At 46.6% G+C, this 18,685-nt stretch overlaps 1 protein-coding gene across 2 annotated transcripts in view; it reads right to left on the reverse strand.

The window, feature by feature from the left end:
- Nucleotides 1-11,135, reverse strand: part of CDK6 (cyclin dependent kinase 6) — a 116,538-nt gene extending 105,403 nt beyond the window's left edge. The window contains exons 1-3 of one of the 2 annotated variants that reach the window (XM_054161079.1): nt 11,040-11,135; nt 10,360-10,567; nt 7,582-8,017 (exon numbers count right to left, since the gene is read on the reverse strand). In XM_054161079.1, the coding sequence (XP_054017054.1) occupies nt 7,582-7,814 (233 nt within the window). In that variant the 5' untranslated portion in view covers nt 7,815-8,017; nt 10,360-10,567; nt 11,040-11,135. Of the gene's footprint in view, nt 1-7,581; nt 8,018-10,359; nt 10,617-11,039 lie in introns of those variants that run through there. The other variant, XM_054161078.1, reaches the window with a different exon arrangement.
- Between the last annotated feature and the right edge of the window lie 7,550 nt (nt 11,136-18,685).

Consider the following 18,685-nt stretch of genomic DNA (forward strand, 5'->3'; position numbering starts at 1 on the left):
CTCAGCCTTTCTTCATAAGGGAGATGTTCCAGTCCCCCTAATCAACTTCAGTCATAATCAAAGTTGAATGTGACATTCAGTGGCTTCCCAGCCCTCCCTTTTTATGGGGAAGGAGCAGTGTGGGCAAAGTCTTGTGAGGTTGTTTCAGTTGGGCAGTAGCTGTGTGTCCTCCCCCAAACATCTAAGCACAGTCAGTACATTCCCAACTCTGACTGCCAAGAGAAAATGAAAACGGTCTCAGTTCAGAACTGATTGAGGTGGTTTGCTCTAATCAAATTAAACCAGCCAAATGTTCTTTTCAAAGGTAACTGTCTACTCTGCAGCTGTATGCAAAATACCACATCAAATGTGGAAGGAAAAAAAAAAGTGATAGAATTCTGTCCTTACAGTAGAGAAACAAAAGCAGCAGTGCAGCTAGGAATTAGCCTCACAGAAAGCTCCTAGAAAAATGCTAACTTCAGAAAGAGTGAACAAAGTGCTGAAATTCCCAGTTTATAATTAATTGATTTGAGGGAGAAAGGAATTCTCTGACACTGTTAAACAGCAACAGACACCTTCAGTTATTTGTTAGAGCTACCACACTTCAAATAGATATTAAAAGACTTCAGAGAAAAGAGAGACAAAAAGAATCACATGGCTTTTCCATTCCATTTCTCACTTCTTTTCTCTGTTTCTATCAAAATATGGAACTGTCTGCACTGACTAATGCTGCAAAAGTCCAGACTCAGTTGGTTTCATTTAAACTCACTATGATTCATCTGCACTAGTTTTCAGTCATTCAACATGGGAAATTCCTGCAATGATTAATTCATTCATATGCAAGTTGGGTTTTGCTTTTCCTTTAGGAAGCAAAGATAAGTCACCTGGTAACGACAATCCAGTGATGGCCACTCAGTGTTAGGTTGAAGGCTTTTAAAACAGTATGCAACTTTCTGCTAAGCTTGCCAATTATGTCATAGAATTGTTTGGGTTGGAAAAGACCTCTAAATCGTTGAGTCCAGCTGTCAACCCAACACCACCATGGCCATTAAACCATGTGTCAGAATGCCATGGCCACACATTTCTTGAACATCTCCAGGGATGGTGACTTCACAATGTGCCAATGCCTGATCACTCTTGCAGCAAAAAAATTCTTTGTAATTGCTAATCTAAACCTCCCCTGGAACATTTCAGGCCATTTCCTCTCATTCTATCATGTAACACTAGGGAGAAGAAGAGTGACTCCAATGTTACTTCAACCTCCCTTCAGGCTGTTGTATAGAGCAATGAGGTCTCCACTCAGCCTCCAGACTAAACAAGCCCAGTTCCCTCAGCTGCTCCTCACCAGCCACATTCTCCAAACCCTTCACCAGCTCCCTTGCTCTTCTCTGGACCACAGCTTCCCAAATGCAGGTTTCCCAAGTAGAAAATGTCGAAGTACACAATGGAGATAAAAAAACCCACAAACCACCACACACACACAAACAAACAACAAACAACCAAAAAACAACCACACCTTGGCACTGGGACAGGCTGCCCAGGGAGGTGGTGGAGTCACCATCCTCAGAGATGTTCAAGAAACATGTGGACATGGTACTTTGGGACATAGTTTAATGGCCATGGTGGTGGTGGGTTGACGGTTGGACTTGACGAGCTTAGAGGTCTTTACTTCCAAATCAATTCTATGAAAATTCTGAAGGGGTTTGCTTATAAACTTTCCAGTTTAAAGGTAGAGCTGATAAGTAGTCATGCCTGGGTAACTGAAAGTACTTTTCAGAACATAAGAGAAATCTATGAACATCTGATACAGGATGAGAAATTTCTTCTCTTTTGAAAGCCAAACCTCAGCTGAGTTCTGTGTGCACATCAGCACAGCCAGCTTTTTATCATTTCTTAGATCAATAAGACTCAATTTGTTCAGCAAAACTAGGCAACAACTACATTGCACAGCAGTAAAACCCCAGCTGCCAAGGTCTGTAATGAACGGCAGCTTCTATTTCATTTGGGGTTAGCAAACTTCATAAAATCATTTTAAAACTTTAGAACTACACTCAGTCAGTGAAGGACTGCTGCAAAGAACCACTCCTGATGGCAAGGCCACATCACTGCTCTATCAGGATAGTTTCAGTATTTGTTCTGCCTGGTTTATTGGAACTTTTAACAGACAAATTCCCTACAAATAAGGCATTCCACACCTCAGCTGGGGGTAGGTAGCATGAAGCTAACTGGAAAGTCCCAACTGATCTACTCTATCCATTCTTGGCTAAGGTGGACCATCCACCTTCATGTCCTTGCCAAGGATCACTTCTGAATTGCGGAGCCCACCCTGCTAACCTAGGGAAGCTGGCACTCTGCTTGCCAGTCACAGGCTGTCCACAACAATGGTTGTGGTGACATGAGTGGGTTCTCCATTCTGGGCAGAACCCAGTAAGACTAGACCTCTACAAGAAGAGCACAGACAGAACCATCCCCAGATTTAGAGAAGGGAGGAAGCCATAATCTAAAATGAGTAACATTTACTCACACAAAGACTGGAAACATGGGGGGGTTAAAATTTTAGATTGAGATTAAGATAAAATACCTTTAGCAGAAAGTTTGTACTCACTCCAGAAACTGAATTTCCTAAGGCTCAGAGGAATATTCCATATTCAGCCCTTCCTTCCTGACAGGCCCTTATCTTGTCCTGCTTTTGGCAGACCATGTAGGCAAACTAAATCATCACATCCATTCCTAGCAAACAATTCCTATGGGCAGGAAGAATACAACTTATTTTCCCTGTACATAGGGTTGCAAGCAGATAATGACAGGATAGGATTCATGAGCATTCTCCCCACAATGTCCTCTGCCTACTTAATAAACTTCTCCAAATCCCACCTATTGCCAGACCCTCTTCAGTGTCAATCACATCATTCCCTTTCACCTTCATGATATCAGAGAAGCCATATTTCCAGGTCCCTCCCTCTTCAAGACCTTTGCAGTGTCCCTCCTCATTGTGGCCAGTCAGTGCAGGGACCATCTCCTTTCCCTTCCAACCACCACTGCTCTCCAGCCTGGAAATGCCTGTCCCATCAAGGCACTTCCTGTCTTCACATCTGCCTTGAAGACCATCCTGTTTGTGTTAGGCTGAAACAGACTCTGAGGCTCATTCAGTTTTTCCTTCCCATTACTCATCCAGCTCCCATCCACCTTCAGCCGAGACTCATCTGCCACATGAATCCCTTTAACTTTGGCAAGTATCAAGCCGAGTTTCTTCTGCTTCACTCCATCCCTGCATGTTCCAGGGAAGGTTTACATTGAATATTAGGAAACACTTCCTTGGTGAAAGAGTGGCCAGGCATTGGAACAGGCTGCCCAGGGAGAGTCATTCAAGCATAGAATTGTTTCAGTTAGAAGAGACCTCTAAGATCATGGAGGGAGGTGGTAGAGTCACTGTCCCTGGAGGTGTTCAAGAAACATGTGGACATGGCACTTTGGAACATAGTTCAGTAGGCATGGTAGCGTTGCGTGGCAGGTGGCCTTGGTGACCTTCTTTACCATAAGGGAGTTGGAGCTCTGGAACAGGCTGCCCAGAGAGGTTGTAGTCTCCTCACCTGAAGACTTCCAAAACCCACCTAGAAGTGTTTCTGTGTGGCCTACCCTTGGTGATCCTGCTTTGGCAGAGAGGTTGGACTGGATGAGCTCTGCAGATCCCTTCCAACCCCTACATTCTGTGATATATCTAAATATAGATACCTCTTACATATAGAAAAGAAGCAGGGCAGAGATGACAGTATTCTGTCACAGAACCATGGAATCACAAAAAGTAGGGTTGGAACAAACCTCTGGAGTCTAGCTGAGTCAAACCCCCCTGCCAGAGCAGGGCAGGCCACACAGATGAGTCTTGAAAGTCCCCAGAGAAGGAGACTCCACAACCTCTTGGGCAGCCTGCTTCAGGGCTCTGTCACTCTCACAGTAAAGAAGTCTCTGCATGTTGAGGTGGAAACCCAGTGTGCAGATTCACAGCCTGATGGATGATTGACATGGGGGGGAATTATTCACCCGATTACCAGCAGGAGAGAGCTAAACAAACAGGAGATATTGGTGAAGTTGGCACTCCAATCACAAGATGACTTGTAACAGATACACTGCAGCAAGGAATACTCCCAGCAGTACACACAGGAATTTCCTGCCTCCAAGCTGTCATTTGTTCCTGGCAAAGGCTGCCCTTTGTCTACATAGAGTTCATTTTCTCCAACACAACAGCACTCAGCTACACAGTGCTGGACCAACGTATACCAAATTCAGCTACTGTCTATGGTAAAGCTCTAGTAAAACATTACTAAAGCATTATTAAAGAGGCTTGTGGGGAGACCCTCTGGCTCTCTACAATGCTACAACCTGAAAGGAGGTCTGGGCCAGGTGGGGGTTGCTTTCTTCTCCCAAGAAACAAGTGACACAATGAGAGGAAATGGCCTCAAGTTGCATTGGGGAGGTTTAGGTTGGATATGAAAAGAAACTTCATCACTGGAAGGGCTCTCAAAGCCTGGCACAGGCTCCCCAGGGAGGTGGCTGAATCTCCATCCCTGGAGGTGTTTCCAAGAGGCAGAGATGGGGACATGGTTTAACATCAGACTTTGTAGTGTTAGAGAATGATTGGAAGACTGAGGAGGGATCTCACCAGTGTTGATCAATACTTAAAAGGGTGGGTGTCAGGAGGATGGCACTGGGCTTTGTTCAGTGGTGTCCAGTGACAGAACAAGGGGTAATGGACACAAACTAGAACATCTGAAGTTCTATCTAAACACAAGGAGGAACTTCTTTCGTTTATGAGTGCCTGGAGCGCTGGAGTAGGCTGCCCAGAGAGGTGGTGGAGTCTCCATCTCTGGAGTCATTCAAAACCCACCCACTGTCTTGTATAACCTGCTCAAACCTGCTCTGGCAGGGGGGTTGGACTGATTGATCTTCAGGGGTCCCTTCCAATCTCTACCATTCTGTGGACTGTAATGTTAAATATCTTTTCTAACCAGCTACTGATTTGATGATTCCTTGCTGCACTCTCTGGAGATGCCATTGGAGTTGAGGACGACATGCAGCAGAAGCTGATGTGGCCTGTGATTTCTGCCATGGCATCAGCTGCTCTAGAGCAGCCCAGACAAGCAGAAGGCACACATGGCTCATCTCTTTGAAACCTCTCTATATTCTGACTCACAGAGTGACTGCTGCTTTGCTCTGAGCCACTCAGGGACCACAAATACTCAGGGGTAACAGACTCAACATTGTATCTGCAGCTCTTACTTATTACTCTCAGCCTAGCTGCCTGTAATAATCAGAAAAAACTAGATGTCATAGAATCAGGGAATTGTTTGGGTTGGAAAAGACCTCCAAGATCGTCGAGTCCAACAGTCAACCCAACACCACCATGGACATCATACCATGTGCCCAAGGGCCATGTCCACACATTTCTTGAACACCTCCAGGGACAGTGACCAGCACCTCCCTGGGCAGCCTGTTCCAATGACTGACCATTCTTGCAGCAAAGAAACTTTTCCATATCTCCAACCTATACCTCGCCTGCCACAACCTCAGGCCATTTCCTCTCACTCTATCACCTGATACTAGGGAGAAGAGACCAACCCTCACCCTCACCAGCCCTGTTCTCCAGACCTTTCACCAGCTTCGTTGCCCTTCTCTGGAGCTGCTCCAGCTCCTCAACGTCTTTCCTGTAGTGAGAGACCCAAAACTGAACCCAGGACTCACCAGTGCCAAGTACAGGGGCACAATCACTTCCTTCAAAATAAAAAAAGGAACTGCTTCCAAATGACTGTATTGTTATCCCAGTGCTCTAAAGATGTACATTTTAACCTAGAATCTAGACAATGGATCTGAGATGATTTTTGTTTAGTAGCCTGGTGATGATGCCAGTTTCCAGAATGCATCCCTGAACAATGAACATTTTTTGAGCATAGTATCTTCAGTAATTATGTGCAGCTAGGTCAGCTGCTTAAAACTGCAGTTCTTCTTTTGCAGGATTTCCTTTTTCTGAGTATATTTACATAATACCAAAATAGACCTTTAATGTCAATCAATCACAAACCCTTCTACCCCATTTTTAACCTAATGGGGGCACTGAAATATTTTCAATCATTTTTCGTTGTAACAAAAAGAATTTCAGTCACTCCACAGTGAGCTTCATCTGCACAGCAGAGGTGGCTTTTGATATGGCACTCCTCATGTTTTAGCAGATATAATGTTTGAAATAGTTTATTAATATTTCCCTGTTTGTGGCAAAAGGCATCCAGTGGAGGTCGCAAACATCCTGAGATGTCACAGACCAGCCCCTTCCATCTGAACTGCTGCCTATGGCAAAAGGTATAGCATCACAGAATGCATGTGGTTGGAAGGCACCCCCAAGGTCACCTTGTCAAATACCCCTGCAGTCAGCTGGGCCATCTCCAACTCGATCAGGTTGCTCAGGGCCCCATCAAGTTTGACCTTGAATGTCTCCAGAGGTGGGGCCTCCACCACATCTCCAGGCAGCGTGTCCCAGTATTTCACTACCCTCATTGTGAAAACCTTCATTCTAGTATCTAACCTAAATCTCCCCTGCTCTAGCTTCAAACCATTGCCCCTCGTTCTATCCCCACAGGCCCTTCTGAACAGTCCCTCCCCAGCCTTTCTGGAGGTCCCCACCAGATGCTGAAATGCAGCTCAAAGGTCTCCCTGGAGCCTTCTCTTCTCCAGGCTGAAGAAATCCAACTCTCTGCTTGTCTCCATAGCAGAGGTTACTCCAGCCCTCAGATCATCTTCACGGCCTCCTCTGGACCTGTTCTACTTAGTCACTGCATATCTGGGTATATGCAAAGTGAAGCTTACTTCTTAAAGTCTGTAATATTAATAAAAAACACTCAAGGCCTTTGGCAGTGGCAGCCTTGCCATGGTGACAATCTGAGAAGAGATCATTTCTCCTCCGTTTCTAGCAGTGGCATGGCAGAAAGGACATCCTGGAGCTATTGTCACCATTTTGAAAGCACAGCCCAGTGTCTGTCTTGGCACCACACTCATCAACACGAGGTGAAATCGGTACCAGCCAAACAGTACCCAACTACAAGGTCACCTGCAGAGCCTGAAGTCTAAACTATTACTTCTCTTTAACTTGATCATCTACAACTGTCCTCAAAAGCACCTAAGAAGTTCCACTGTTGCTCTCAGAACCTGTGCCATTTCAATAGTGAACAGAGTTGCTAAAAATCAGATAAAGCTGGCAGAACTTTCACTTGAGACAAAAGCAGGGAGAGGTTGGGTTGCTCTCTGTCTCCCTGATGCCTGAGGAAACAGTGGATATGTGGCTCCTTGCCCATCCACTCAAACACTTAAGTCACACACCTATGCCTCTGGAGATGGGTGTTTGTGTGTGTGGGAGGCAATGCACAGGGATGAGGTGAGGTCTGGCAGGCAGCACCATGGCCTGCTGAAACCTCAAACCACACTTCATATATGCAGTTTAGTGCTCACTTCATCCACAAACCCAAACTAGTCTCCACCTGATTTATGCACCCAAATTTGCCCACTTCATGTACTAAACCCCAGGCCCTGCTGATGAGGATGCCTCCCCCACCTCCTCACCTGACCACATTGGGGTGTTCGAACGTTTCCAGGTGCCTCAGGACTGCCACCTCTCTGATGGTGGACAGCGGCATCCCCTCCTCGCTGGTCTGCACCCGTACTCGCTTCAGCGCAACAAAGCGACCGCCGTTCTTTAAGTCTCGAGCCTTGAACACCTTCCCGTAGGCTCCTTCCCCAATCTCAGCCACACATTCATACTGCTGGTCAGCCAGGTTTGTGCTGTCCTTATCCATGCTGGCACTGCTCCTCTTCCTCCCTTGCTCCAGGTGTCTTAGGGTGGCTTCCAGCTCGGTCCTTCTGCCAAAGGGGCACTGGAAAGCTCTTGCCCCTTCCTTCTCGTTCCTCTTCTGTGCAGACCTCAAGGTATCTCCTCTTTTGGCCACCAGGAACTATCATACAATCTTTGGGACCATTGTCTGTGTAAAGCCAATAAGATCTGGAGGACAAACCAAGCCAGAAAATGAGTTTGTTAGAGTTGTTCAAAAATGGAGACAATTAAGCTAATACTGTAGATACCTATATGCAAAGGAAGAGGAGAACCACCAGGGTGACACAGTATCTAGGTCCCTGGGTGGCCAATACAACATTAGGAAACTCTCATAGTTTGCACTGAAGGCTGCATCACAGAGCAACCATGCTGCAGGACTCTCCTGAGGAATGGGCTGAGCACAACCACCATGTGAGACATGGATGATGGTGACGGCAGAGTTAACTATGTACGTGTGGAAGGACGTTATGTCCAGGAACTTATGTCAGGTCTCTTCAGTGCACAGGTGGAGTCTTGGGAATGTATCTTGTGCTATGTTACTGTTCCTTATCTGTGAATAACAACACCTGCATGGTTCAGCCTTGCTCTGCCCTCCTCTCTACTAAGTCCTGCATGAACACATTGCAAGGGACAAGTTCCTGTCCCAAAGCACCTGTGAGGGACAGTAGTATCTACATATTTCAGTGAGTATATTTCAGGTTGGACTCGATGATCTTTGAGGTCTCTTCCAACCTTAGTGATACTGTGATACCTTTGAGCTGCATTTCAGCATCTGATGGGGACCTCCAGAAAGGCTGGGGAGGGACTATTCAGAAGAGCCTGTGGAGATAGAACGAGGGGCAATGGTTTGAAGCTAGAGCAGGGGAGATTTAGGTTAGATATTAGAATGAAGCTTTTCACAATGAGGGTAGTGAAATACTGGGACACGCTGCCTGGAGATGTGGTGGAGGCCCCACCTCTGGAGACATTCAAGGTCAAACTTGATGGAGCCCTGAGCAACCTGATCTAGTTGGAGATGTCCCTACCTACTTCAGGGGTGTGGCACAAGATGACCTTTGAGGGTGCCTTCCAACCCAATGCATTCTATGATTCTGTAATAATACTGTGCTAGCACGCATTGTGTGCAAGGTAGATTCAGAAATGCCTGCTCCAGCAAACTTAGGGACATGCAAGGGGTTTGTCTGAGGCTACTGCTGCTGCTGGACGTGTGACGGGCAGCTCCTTGCAGAGCAGCATGACGGAAGATGGCCTTCAGGAAGAGCATGCTCTGCTGTATAATGCATGAGGCTGGAGAGCACAAATGCTTTCTCCTGCACCCAGCTTCATCCTCACTTTCTGCAGGACTGTGGGCATAAAGCTCCACATCAACCCTCTCCCTTGCGCCTGCCTCTTTTTAAGATGATACTGTGAGCTCTGGGCTGTGACCCTCTGCTACATTGCATTTGTGCTGTGCTGGGAGTAGAGAGCCCTGGAGAACTCAGTCAGGGATCCCCAAACTTCAGTCCATGCTCAGAGGCAGAGGTACTTTGCACGTTTACACTGATCTTACACCTTAGCTGTGGATGAAAAGTAGAACAAGCTGGAGGAAACCTGTGCCCTCAGCTCATCACTTTGTCCAGTGATGGGATGTGATGGCCAGAGGCACCACGCAGCCTGACTTCAGCTGGCCCCACCAGAGCTGCCACCCCCACCAGAGCCGCCACCACTCCGCCGCGTCCAGCGGACAGCCCTGAAACCCCCGCACCATCACCCCAGCACCGGACGCGTACCACCGCGCTTTGCTCCGCCGGCAAAGAGAGGGGTTGGGGGCCACACACCTGCCCCGGGGCCGACCGGCCGGAGTCACTCACGCCGCACCCCATTCCCGCACCGCCGCGCTGCGGAGCTCGCCCTCGGGCGGCGGGCAGTGCCGAGGCCGCGGGGCCGCGGGCCTGCCTCTGCGCGGCCGCGGAATTACCGAGCACGGCGGGTACCCCTCCAGTTCCCCCTCATAGCACCGACCTTCCCCTTCGCGGGTGTCCCACACGCAGCGGGGGCTGTCGGCGAGGGGACTCCGCTTTCCTCCCGGCTCTGTCCGCCCGCCTGGCTCGGCTGCTCGGCAGGACGCTGCCGGCAGCTTCCCCCCCCCTCGGCGGCCCCTCCACGGTCACCCACACCGTGTGTGTGGGCCGGCGCGGGGGGAGGGTGTTTGTCCCCACGCCGACCCCGAGGGGGCTGCGGTGGCACCGCGGGGCTAGCTACCCCCGAAGGGAACGCGTCCCGGGGTACAGCTGGCGGGGGGCTGCCCCGACAGGGTGATGTGTGGCGGGTGAGACGGACACGGCCACACACACACGGCCACGCCGCCGGGCCGGCTGCGCGGAGCACATGGACGTCCCGCTTACCTGGTGCGCCGCACGGCTGGCCCCGCCACCACCGAGCCCCGAGTAATCCCCAGCCCCGGGGTGTGCGGCGGTGCTGGGGGGTGGGGGTTTGGGGAAGGGAAGGGGTGAGTCCTCCCTAAAACAAACCTCCCATGGAGCGAGACGGGGTGGAGAAATCGGCCCGGCTCTGCCCCTTCACATGGCGATGTCCCCGGCAGGTCCCGGCCCGGCCCACACAGGTAGCTGCTGCTCCGCGGCTCGGCCGCCCTCGGCTCGCATCCTCCTCCTCCTGCTGCTGCCGCCGCCTCCAGCCTGCACCTTGGCTCGGAAAGCAGCTCTCACTATTCTCACAGCCCTTCTCCTCCCTCCCGGGGGAAAAAAATGAAAGCGAGAAATAAAAACCGCTGCCGGCGAGACCCCCACACCCCCTCCACCCCCTTCCCCGTCCTCTCCCCGGGGAGCTGCCGCTGCCCCGCTGCCTGCCGCGGCCTCTCTGCAGCCTGGGAGCAGCAGCAACAGCTTGCTGCCTTCCACCCCCCACCCCCCCCACCCCCCCTTTTTTTTCTTCTTCTTCTTTTTTTTCTCCTCCTCCCCTCTCCTCAAGTTTGGTGTGTGCTCCCCCCCCCCCCCCCCCCCCTTTGCTTTCCCACGCTGGCTGAATGTGACTTGACCCCGTTTCAAAAAAAGTTTGACATAGTGCTTCAACATTTCCGCATTCCTCCCCGACTACAAAGGCTGCAGCCGCCTCCTTCTGCTTTCTGTCTCTGCTCTCTGTCTTCACACTCAATGAAATCCTTCATCTGCCTCTGCCAAAGGCAGCCGCATACCGCAAAAGGTCTCCGCAAGCTCCTCGCCCAAGCCTGGGCCAGGGACAAGCCGCCCCCCGGGGGTTTGAAATTGGGGTGGGGGGAGGGTCCCGGTAGGGCCCGGCCCCAGTCCCGGCCCCGCCGCCGCTGCCGCCGCCGCACTCGGGGCTGTAGAAACGCGGACACAGCCGACTGCGGCAGCACTGAGAAGCCCGACTCGCTCCCCAGGGAGCTGGGACAGAACCCTTTCGGGGTTTGGTTGGTTTGGTTATGTTCTTCCTGGGAAATAACCGGTTTGTTTTGGTTTGGATTTTTGTTTGTTTGTTGGGGTTTGTTGGTTTCTTTTTCTTCCCCCCCCCCCCCCCCCCCCCCAAACCCACGGATTCTTGGATTCTTCAGTGCTTTTTTGCAGCTTTCCATCCACAGAGAGTGCGGAGCTCCGGCAGGAAGGAAGTGCCCATCAATGCTTTCAGGAAGCATCAGGAAACTTCTACAGAATCATAAAATCGTAGAATTGTTTCAGTTCCAAAAGATCATACTTGATGAGGAACACAACCACCACCATCCCACTAAGGTGCTTGGCACGACAGGCTGGAGATGCACAGGGCAGGGTGTGTGGAGGAACTGGGCACACTGTCACAGAATCCCAGAATCACAGGATGGTAGGGGTTGGAAGGAACCTCCAGAGATCATCGAGTCCAAACCCCTGCCAAAGCAGGATCACCTAGGGCAGGTTACACAGGAACGTATTCAGATAGGTCTTGAAACACCCCATAGAAGGAGGCTCCACAACCTCTCTGGGAAGCCCCTTCCACGATGTGGGGAACATCTTATACAGAGCCAATTCCTACAAATGTTGAAACTCATGGCAGAAAAAAACCAACCAAACAAAAAACCCCAAACAAGACTAAACAGATGCTGATCTACTCTGTCATCACAGGGGAAAACACACCTGGAGTACCTAATTACCAGTCCTTCCAGATAAGATCCTTCAGTACACACTTTTCTGGACCTCAAGGATGACTTCAGTTCACCTCCAGAAACAGCTCTTGTAGCGGTATAACTGGGAGGGAGTGAATCCAGATTCCCAGCTTGATAGGGTTCTCAAAGCCTGGAACAAGCTGCCCAGGGAGGTGGCTGAATTCCTATCCCTGGAGGTGTTTCCAAGAGGCAGAGATGTGGTGCTGAGGGACGTGATTTAGCATCAGCATTGATACAGTTAGAGAATGGTTGGACTCAGTGATCTTACTGTTTTTTTCCAATCAAAACCATTCTATGTTTCTGTGATAACCTCTTACAATGGAAAGCTAGGTAGGGTTATGACTCATAAAGTGTATATTGATGACTTGGCATCACACACTGAGAATAACTAAAAAAAAACCCCAAACCACAAATATATAGATAGAATACCATGCAAACAAAAATAATTCATAGCAGAAGTAATCATCTAATAGAATTTATCTAGATTCATAGTGCTACTGAGCAGACCTGAAATCCTATAGCTTAAATTAAGGAGGTTTTCTTTGCTTCACCACTGACCCCAGCAATTTTCTGTGCCCTTCCTATTTCTGAGAGGTCTGAGTAGCAGTACCTGAGGGTCTGGTGAGAGCAAGCTGGCTGACAGCAGAGGGGAGACCTCTGATTTCCCCTGGAGAAAAGAGAGAGCTGGTACCACTCATGCCTTCAAGGAAAAGGCTAGTGGCATGTGAGTATTTGAAGGACAACATGCATACTTGGCAAGAACTTAATTTATGGCCACGATACATTTTAGTTCAAATCACAAAAATTCTTCCACAACTTTTAAAGTCCATGATTGATCAGAAAAACAAGCTGCAATGAATGGCAGATCCCATAACCTTTAGATGTGAAAGTGCCAAAGATTCATATAGAGATGAAATCTTTTTCTTTAGATGTGAAAAATCACATTACATAAAAAAGTTCTATCTTCCCTTTGCTTCTCTGCTTTGTAACATTGATGTGTTTATCAAATACATCCTTCTCTCTTCCTCTTTTTCGTTTTTCACCTTTCTCCCTCGCTCCCTCCTCTCTTTCTCTCTATTTCTTTCTTTCTCTTTGCCTAATCTTTAGGCAGCTTGTAAGAAGCTTCCTACAGAACCCCCCTACTCAGGTTCCAGGGGCACTGTTTCACTTTACATGCAGACAGCTTCAATTTTGTGGAAGGAGAAGTGAAATATCTTGGTTGCTGTCTCCCCCTGAAGACCTCTAGAGCTTTAAACTCCAGTCGGGCTCTGCTAACTGAGCAGGGACTGAATGGCACAGGGTCCTTTGGCCAGCTGAATGTAGAGCTGCATGTTCACAATGAAGGTGGAAGGGAGTTCTCTGTAGTCCCCTGACATTGACCTCCATGCCCCAAGTGTGCTGATCTATCATTCTCCGAATGACAGAAGAGCCGACACAGCCTCACCCTCTCATCCCTTGCTCCCTAAACATCTTGAGCAGAGTACCTGCATCAGTCCTGTCCTGCTGGACTGTTGTGTCTGCCTTTCAGCAGACTGCCATGCTCAGGCTGTCAAACCGAATGCATTTAAAACATAAATGTGCCATGGGGTTAATGTGGTTTTATATGAGCCTATTTTTTTCCCCTATATTTTTTCCCCTCCCAAAATGATGTGACTATTTTTTAAAATTTCTTCTACACCTGAGGAATCAAAGTACTTTGTCTCCCATGGCACAAAGAAGCTATGCAACCCCCTAAAATTACCTAAACTAATTTTCTCCATTTTCTTTATATACAAGTGTTGTGGGGTTTATTGTGTTTTCCTTTCCCTTTCCCTTTCCCTTTCCCTTTCCCTTTCCCTTTCCCTTTCCCTTTCCCTTTCCCTTTCCCTTTCCCTTTCCCTTTCCCTTTCCTTTCCTTTCCTTTCCTTTTTTCTTTTTGGAATTTCCAAAAGTGATTAAATCTAAACAGCAGCTAATCCAGAGGATATGACAAAGAATTTGTTGTGGAAGCTGAAATTACTCACCTGAACTGTCAGGATTCTTTGAAAAGAGGAATTCTCCTAATTTGTTTTCAAGCTCAATTAATTTGTTTCCAAGCTCAAAGTCAAGAAGATGTTTCAAATAATTCCCATTTTAGAACAGCTCTAAATCGCCCTAAAACATACTTTAAATAAAGTGGTTTGTTTCTTTTCTTTCCTTACAACCTTTAAACTTTTTAATCTTTTGTTTTCATGGAAGCTTGTAACAGTTCTGATTGAAAATGGCTAAGTTGATAAGTGCATTTATTTTTTATCAACAACAGATGTTTTCCTGAGCAGAAATTAATAAATCCTTTATTTCCTTCAGAACCGAAAACATCTTTGGAGAAATGTGCAGCTCTTCGAAGAAATTAATTTTTCAAAGAAGCTTATTAAATGGGATTGTGAAACTAACTCTAATCAAATCTGTTGCTAATTCTAAACTCACTTAATTCTAAAGTGTGGGGGTTGTTTGGGGGTTTTTGTTTGGTTTGCTTTTTGTTCTGGAAAAATAGAAATTTGGGGATGTGTTGCAAAAGAGGAAGAAAAAAATATTTCTTTCTACAGAAACTATTTCAATTTTTTCTTTGTGAAAATAGGGGTTTCAATCTTTTTCAATTCTGATATTTTTAATTCTAGTGGTGGTGTTAAATCACAGGGAAAAACCCCACCAAAAATCCACCAAGAAAAAAAAAGCTTATAGTGAAATGCAGTCAGGAAGGAAAATCCTTCCTGTAAATTGGAATGAGATTCCTACCATAAACCCATGAAAACGAAAAAGTACTTTGCATAAATCATTTGGATACGCTGAGCACTGTAATGCTTTGCTGCAAATAATGAGTAAGGCAGTGGTGTGGGATAGGGTAGCAATCAATGACCAGAATGAGTCTGAAGGAGCTGATGAAAAGAAGCTGGTAGTGGTGGGCAACAGCAACAAGTGTGGTGAGCAGACTCAGACCTGCAGAGAGGATGAGGCACAGGGTGTTGTTTTGCTCTGCTTTATCTATGTTTTGGGAACAGCCGAAGCTCTGCTGGGCATTCAGAGTTTGATCTTACAAGCTGCAAAGCAGCACAAAACTCCCTTTTCAAAGGGCAGATTCTTTGCTTTCCAAAGCACATCAATTCTTTTGAAAGGAAACATTTTCATAAAGCTTTTGGAGGATGTTTTCCTTTGATTGGGGGGGATGTGTGTGCTGGCTTTGTTTTGCTTAGCATGTTGAGATTTTTTATTAACTTGTATCTTCAGCTGCAGTTCATATGATTTTTAACTAAATTTTCTGGGCATTTACCCTCAAGAAAACACCTGAACTGATGAGTCCAGCTAGAGACATTAGTCACTATTGGCAATATCAATATGAAGACTCTGCTGTAGGCAGAATTTGGTTTAAAACAGTAGCATAAACGATGGGGGTTTTAAAGTTCCCTTCAGCAAGCCAAAAGTGGCTTTAGAAACAAAACAATTAGGATTTACACTGGCAAAAAAAATTATTTCTCACAACACCTTTCAGGTATCACGTCTCATATGAACTTGGGAAAGAATTATTTTCACATCTCATTAGCTGTGTTAGAGGTGTGTGAAAATGAGCTGCACACAGTCAATATTTTAAAGCTTCTTTTAATGAAACTTGGGAATAATTTTCACCTCTCATTATCTGTGTTGGAAGTGTGTAAAAATGAGCTGCAAATGTATTTAAAAAATGAGCTGTAAATGTATTTTTTAAAATGAGCTTTAACTATATACTACAAATTTTCAAGCTTCTGTTAATGAAACTGGGGAAAGAATTATTTTCCCCAGTCATTATCTCTGTTAGAGACTATAAATGCATGCTAAGTATTTTTAAGGCTTCTTTTATCAGGCAGAATAAGAGATCTGATATAACTAAACACTAAGAATTAGTTCTAATATTAAAATATTTTCCAGAGTTGAACACCACCAAAAAACCCTAAATCAGAGACAGGAAAACAATTCATTAGCATTCCCATAAAATATTTTCCATGTGTAGCTTCACAGAGTTGAACACCACCAAAAAAAGAGAAAAATCTAAATTACAGAGACAGGAAAATAATCCATTAACATTCCATCATGTTTTAACTAATTCAGGTGAGAGAAAATACTGCCCAGTGTATGTAAAATGTGTGCAGCCACTGCATAATTGGCACTGATGAAAGTGTCTAAGCCTATTACTGGAATCTTGTTTAGTTTATGTTTCTTTCAGTCAGAGCTTTTGTTTCTAGCAGGTAATTTTGTGTTTTACAAGTTGTATCTTTCTGTTATTGCAGTAATAAATGGTGCTATGGGGCTTCTTGTTTCAAAGAACCAGAACATAGTGTTGGCATTGACTCACACAATCGTTTGGGCTGTAAAAGACCTTTAAGAGCATCCAGTCTAACCACTCTCTACCAAGGCGGAGGCTAAAGCACGTCCCTCAGCACCACGTCTCTGCCTCTTTGACACACCTCCAGGGATGGGGATTCAACCATCTTCATAGGGAGCCTGTTCCAGGGTTTGAAAACCCTTTCAGTCAAGAAATTTATTCTAATTTCCAGTTTCTTCTAAAGTCCAAGAACTTGCAGCCTGAGGGCAGTTCAGTTGTTTAAGCTTGCCAATATTTCCCTATATTTGTGGGTGCTTTAGATAATGACCAGTGGCAGAATGGCCAAGAAAGGTGCGGTGCCTCCAAATAAGGCAAGCTTGCTTGCACCAGAGTCTCTGAAGACTCCCAAGGAACACACCTGAGTGGATCCACCAGCTGGATTTTCTTATTCAGCTCTTAAAGCAGGAGCCGGTGAACCTCTCTGGCTTTCTTCAGGACCTTGATTTTGGGGAGTCTAGAAGTCTTTGCACCAAAGTGCTTGCAGGCACAGCCAGGGAGAAGGAAGCACAGAGAAAGGGGAACATTTACTGAAGATCATGCTGCAGATTGGTAGGGGAAAAGCAGAGTAAGAACATGGAGATTTATCGAGCCCCAATGCTGTGACCTAGCACAGGGGTAGCTGAACTTTGGCATGCATGCTGCAAACACTGCCCAAAGTGCTAGGGCCCTGGTGGCACATTTTACACCATGGGATTGGCAGTGGAATATGCTTGGTAATTCAAATCCCTAGCAGGAGTGACAGTGGGGAGGCAAGCCAGTGGGCTCTGCTGAGATGGGCACTGCCAGCTCATTCTGGGACCTCACAACATGCAGCATGAGGAGCTGGTGCCATCTCCCATCTGTGGTATCTTGCTGGCATTCCTCCTTTCAGCTCAGAGTGCTGAGCCAAGGTGTCTCTGTCTTGGGCTCACAATGAAGATTTTTTTGGAGTGGGGCTCTTGGGAGCAGGAATATTGGCCACCCTGAAGCTGGCAATAGCCAGAGGGACACAGTAGAGAAGGGATCTGTGTTTTGTTTTCTTTCAAGTGCTTTCCTTAATCTGCAGTCATTGTTCACTGGCATTGGATTCTATGCTTCTTGATAGTAATATTTGGCATGGGTGAGGTTCTCCCCTCTTCACCTTCTGCTCTCTTTACTAGAGTGGCTTTTTCATCTGCTTCAGTAGATATTCACACGCGTGTGTGCATATACTCAGTGCATGGATGTATCTGTTTCCTTCACACCTTTTGTGAACACTCATTCTTCATCACTCTTTTCCCTTCAATGTAGGAGAGAAGCAGAAACAGATCTTGAGTTGTCTGTGGAAGCTTCCAAAAAACCCTACTTGATTTGTACACCATAATCCTTGAGTCTTTCAGGACTTAAAACATGACTCACAGGCTGACTTTTAGAGTGTAGCTGTGATCAGGAAAGTTGGCAACAGAAAACAGGACTTTACTCAGCTGATCTGGCCCCAAGTAAACACAATTTTATCTGTTGGTAACAGGGACTAACACAAGATTTTGTAATTTATTTCTTCTGTTAGTGTTTCACAGAAAGAGAGCAGACTTCAAATGGAGATAATGCCTGGACCAAGTTCTCAAACATCTTCCAGTTATGGCTTTCCTTCTGTCATGCAGAAAGAACCTGCCTTATCCCAGATCCCACGTGACATTCATTCGGTGGGTGGCCAGCAAGCTTTTCTTGTGCTGCCCTTGGGAATGAAGCAAATTTGATATGGAAATTGCCAGCTCACCCAGAACCCCAGCATGCCATCCTCAGTGTCCCATTTTGGAGAGAAATGACATATTTGCTCCAGCTTAATGAAAATACAGCAACGTGTGCTAGAAAAGATGGCGCACGAGGTGGAAACCTGCCCAAAGTATTATATCACTGTAATCTAGTGAACAGATAGCAAGAAATCAAAGAGAAATGGAATCATGGCATCATAGAGTGGCTTAGGTTGGAAGGGACCTTACAGATCATCTACTCTGACCTCCCTGCCACATACAATCTCTGGTGTCAGTAAGAATAAATGCAATGAAAATTAAGTTGAAATGATGCAACATTTGCCTGTAGAAAACAAAAATGACTGGTGTGAGACTGCTGGGAGATGGTAAGAAACTGCTGTAAAGGAGCATGGTGTGATATCAGTCAAGGGATGAAGGGGCTGAGGAGTGGCTGCTATGCAGCAGCTCCAACAGGGAGCTGGTTTCATTATTCATAATTGAGGGTTTCGTCACATCATCGCTTGATTTACAGAGGTCTATCAGACCTGTGCTGTTTCTGATTCATATCAAGAAGCAATTGGCTGAATGTACAGTCTAGATCTTGG

The sequence above is a fragment of the Dryobates pubescens genome, chromosome 4 (genome assembly GCF_014839835.1).
Source record: "Dryobates pubescens isolate bDryPub1 chromosome 4, bDryPub1.pri, whole genome shotgun sequence".
NCBI lineage: Eukaryota > Metazoa > Chordata > Aves > Piciformes > Picidae > Dryobates > Dryobates pubescens.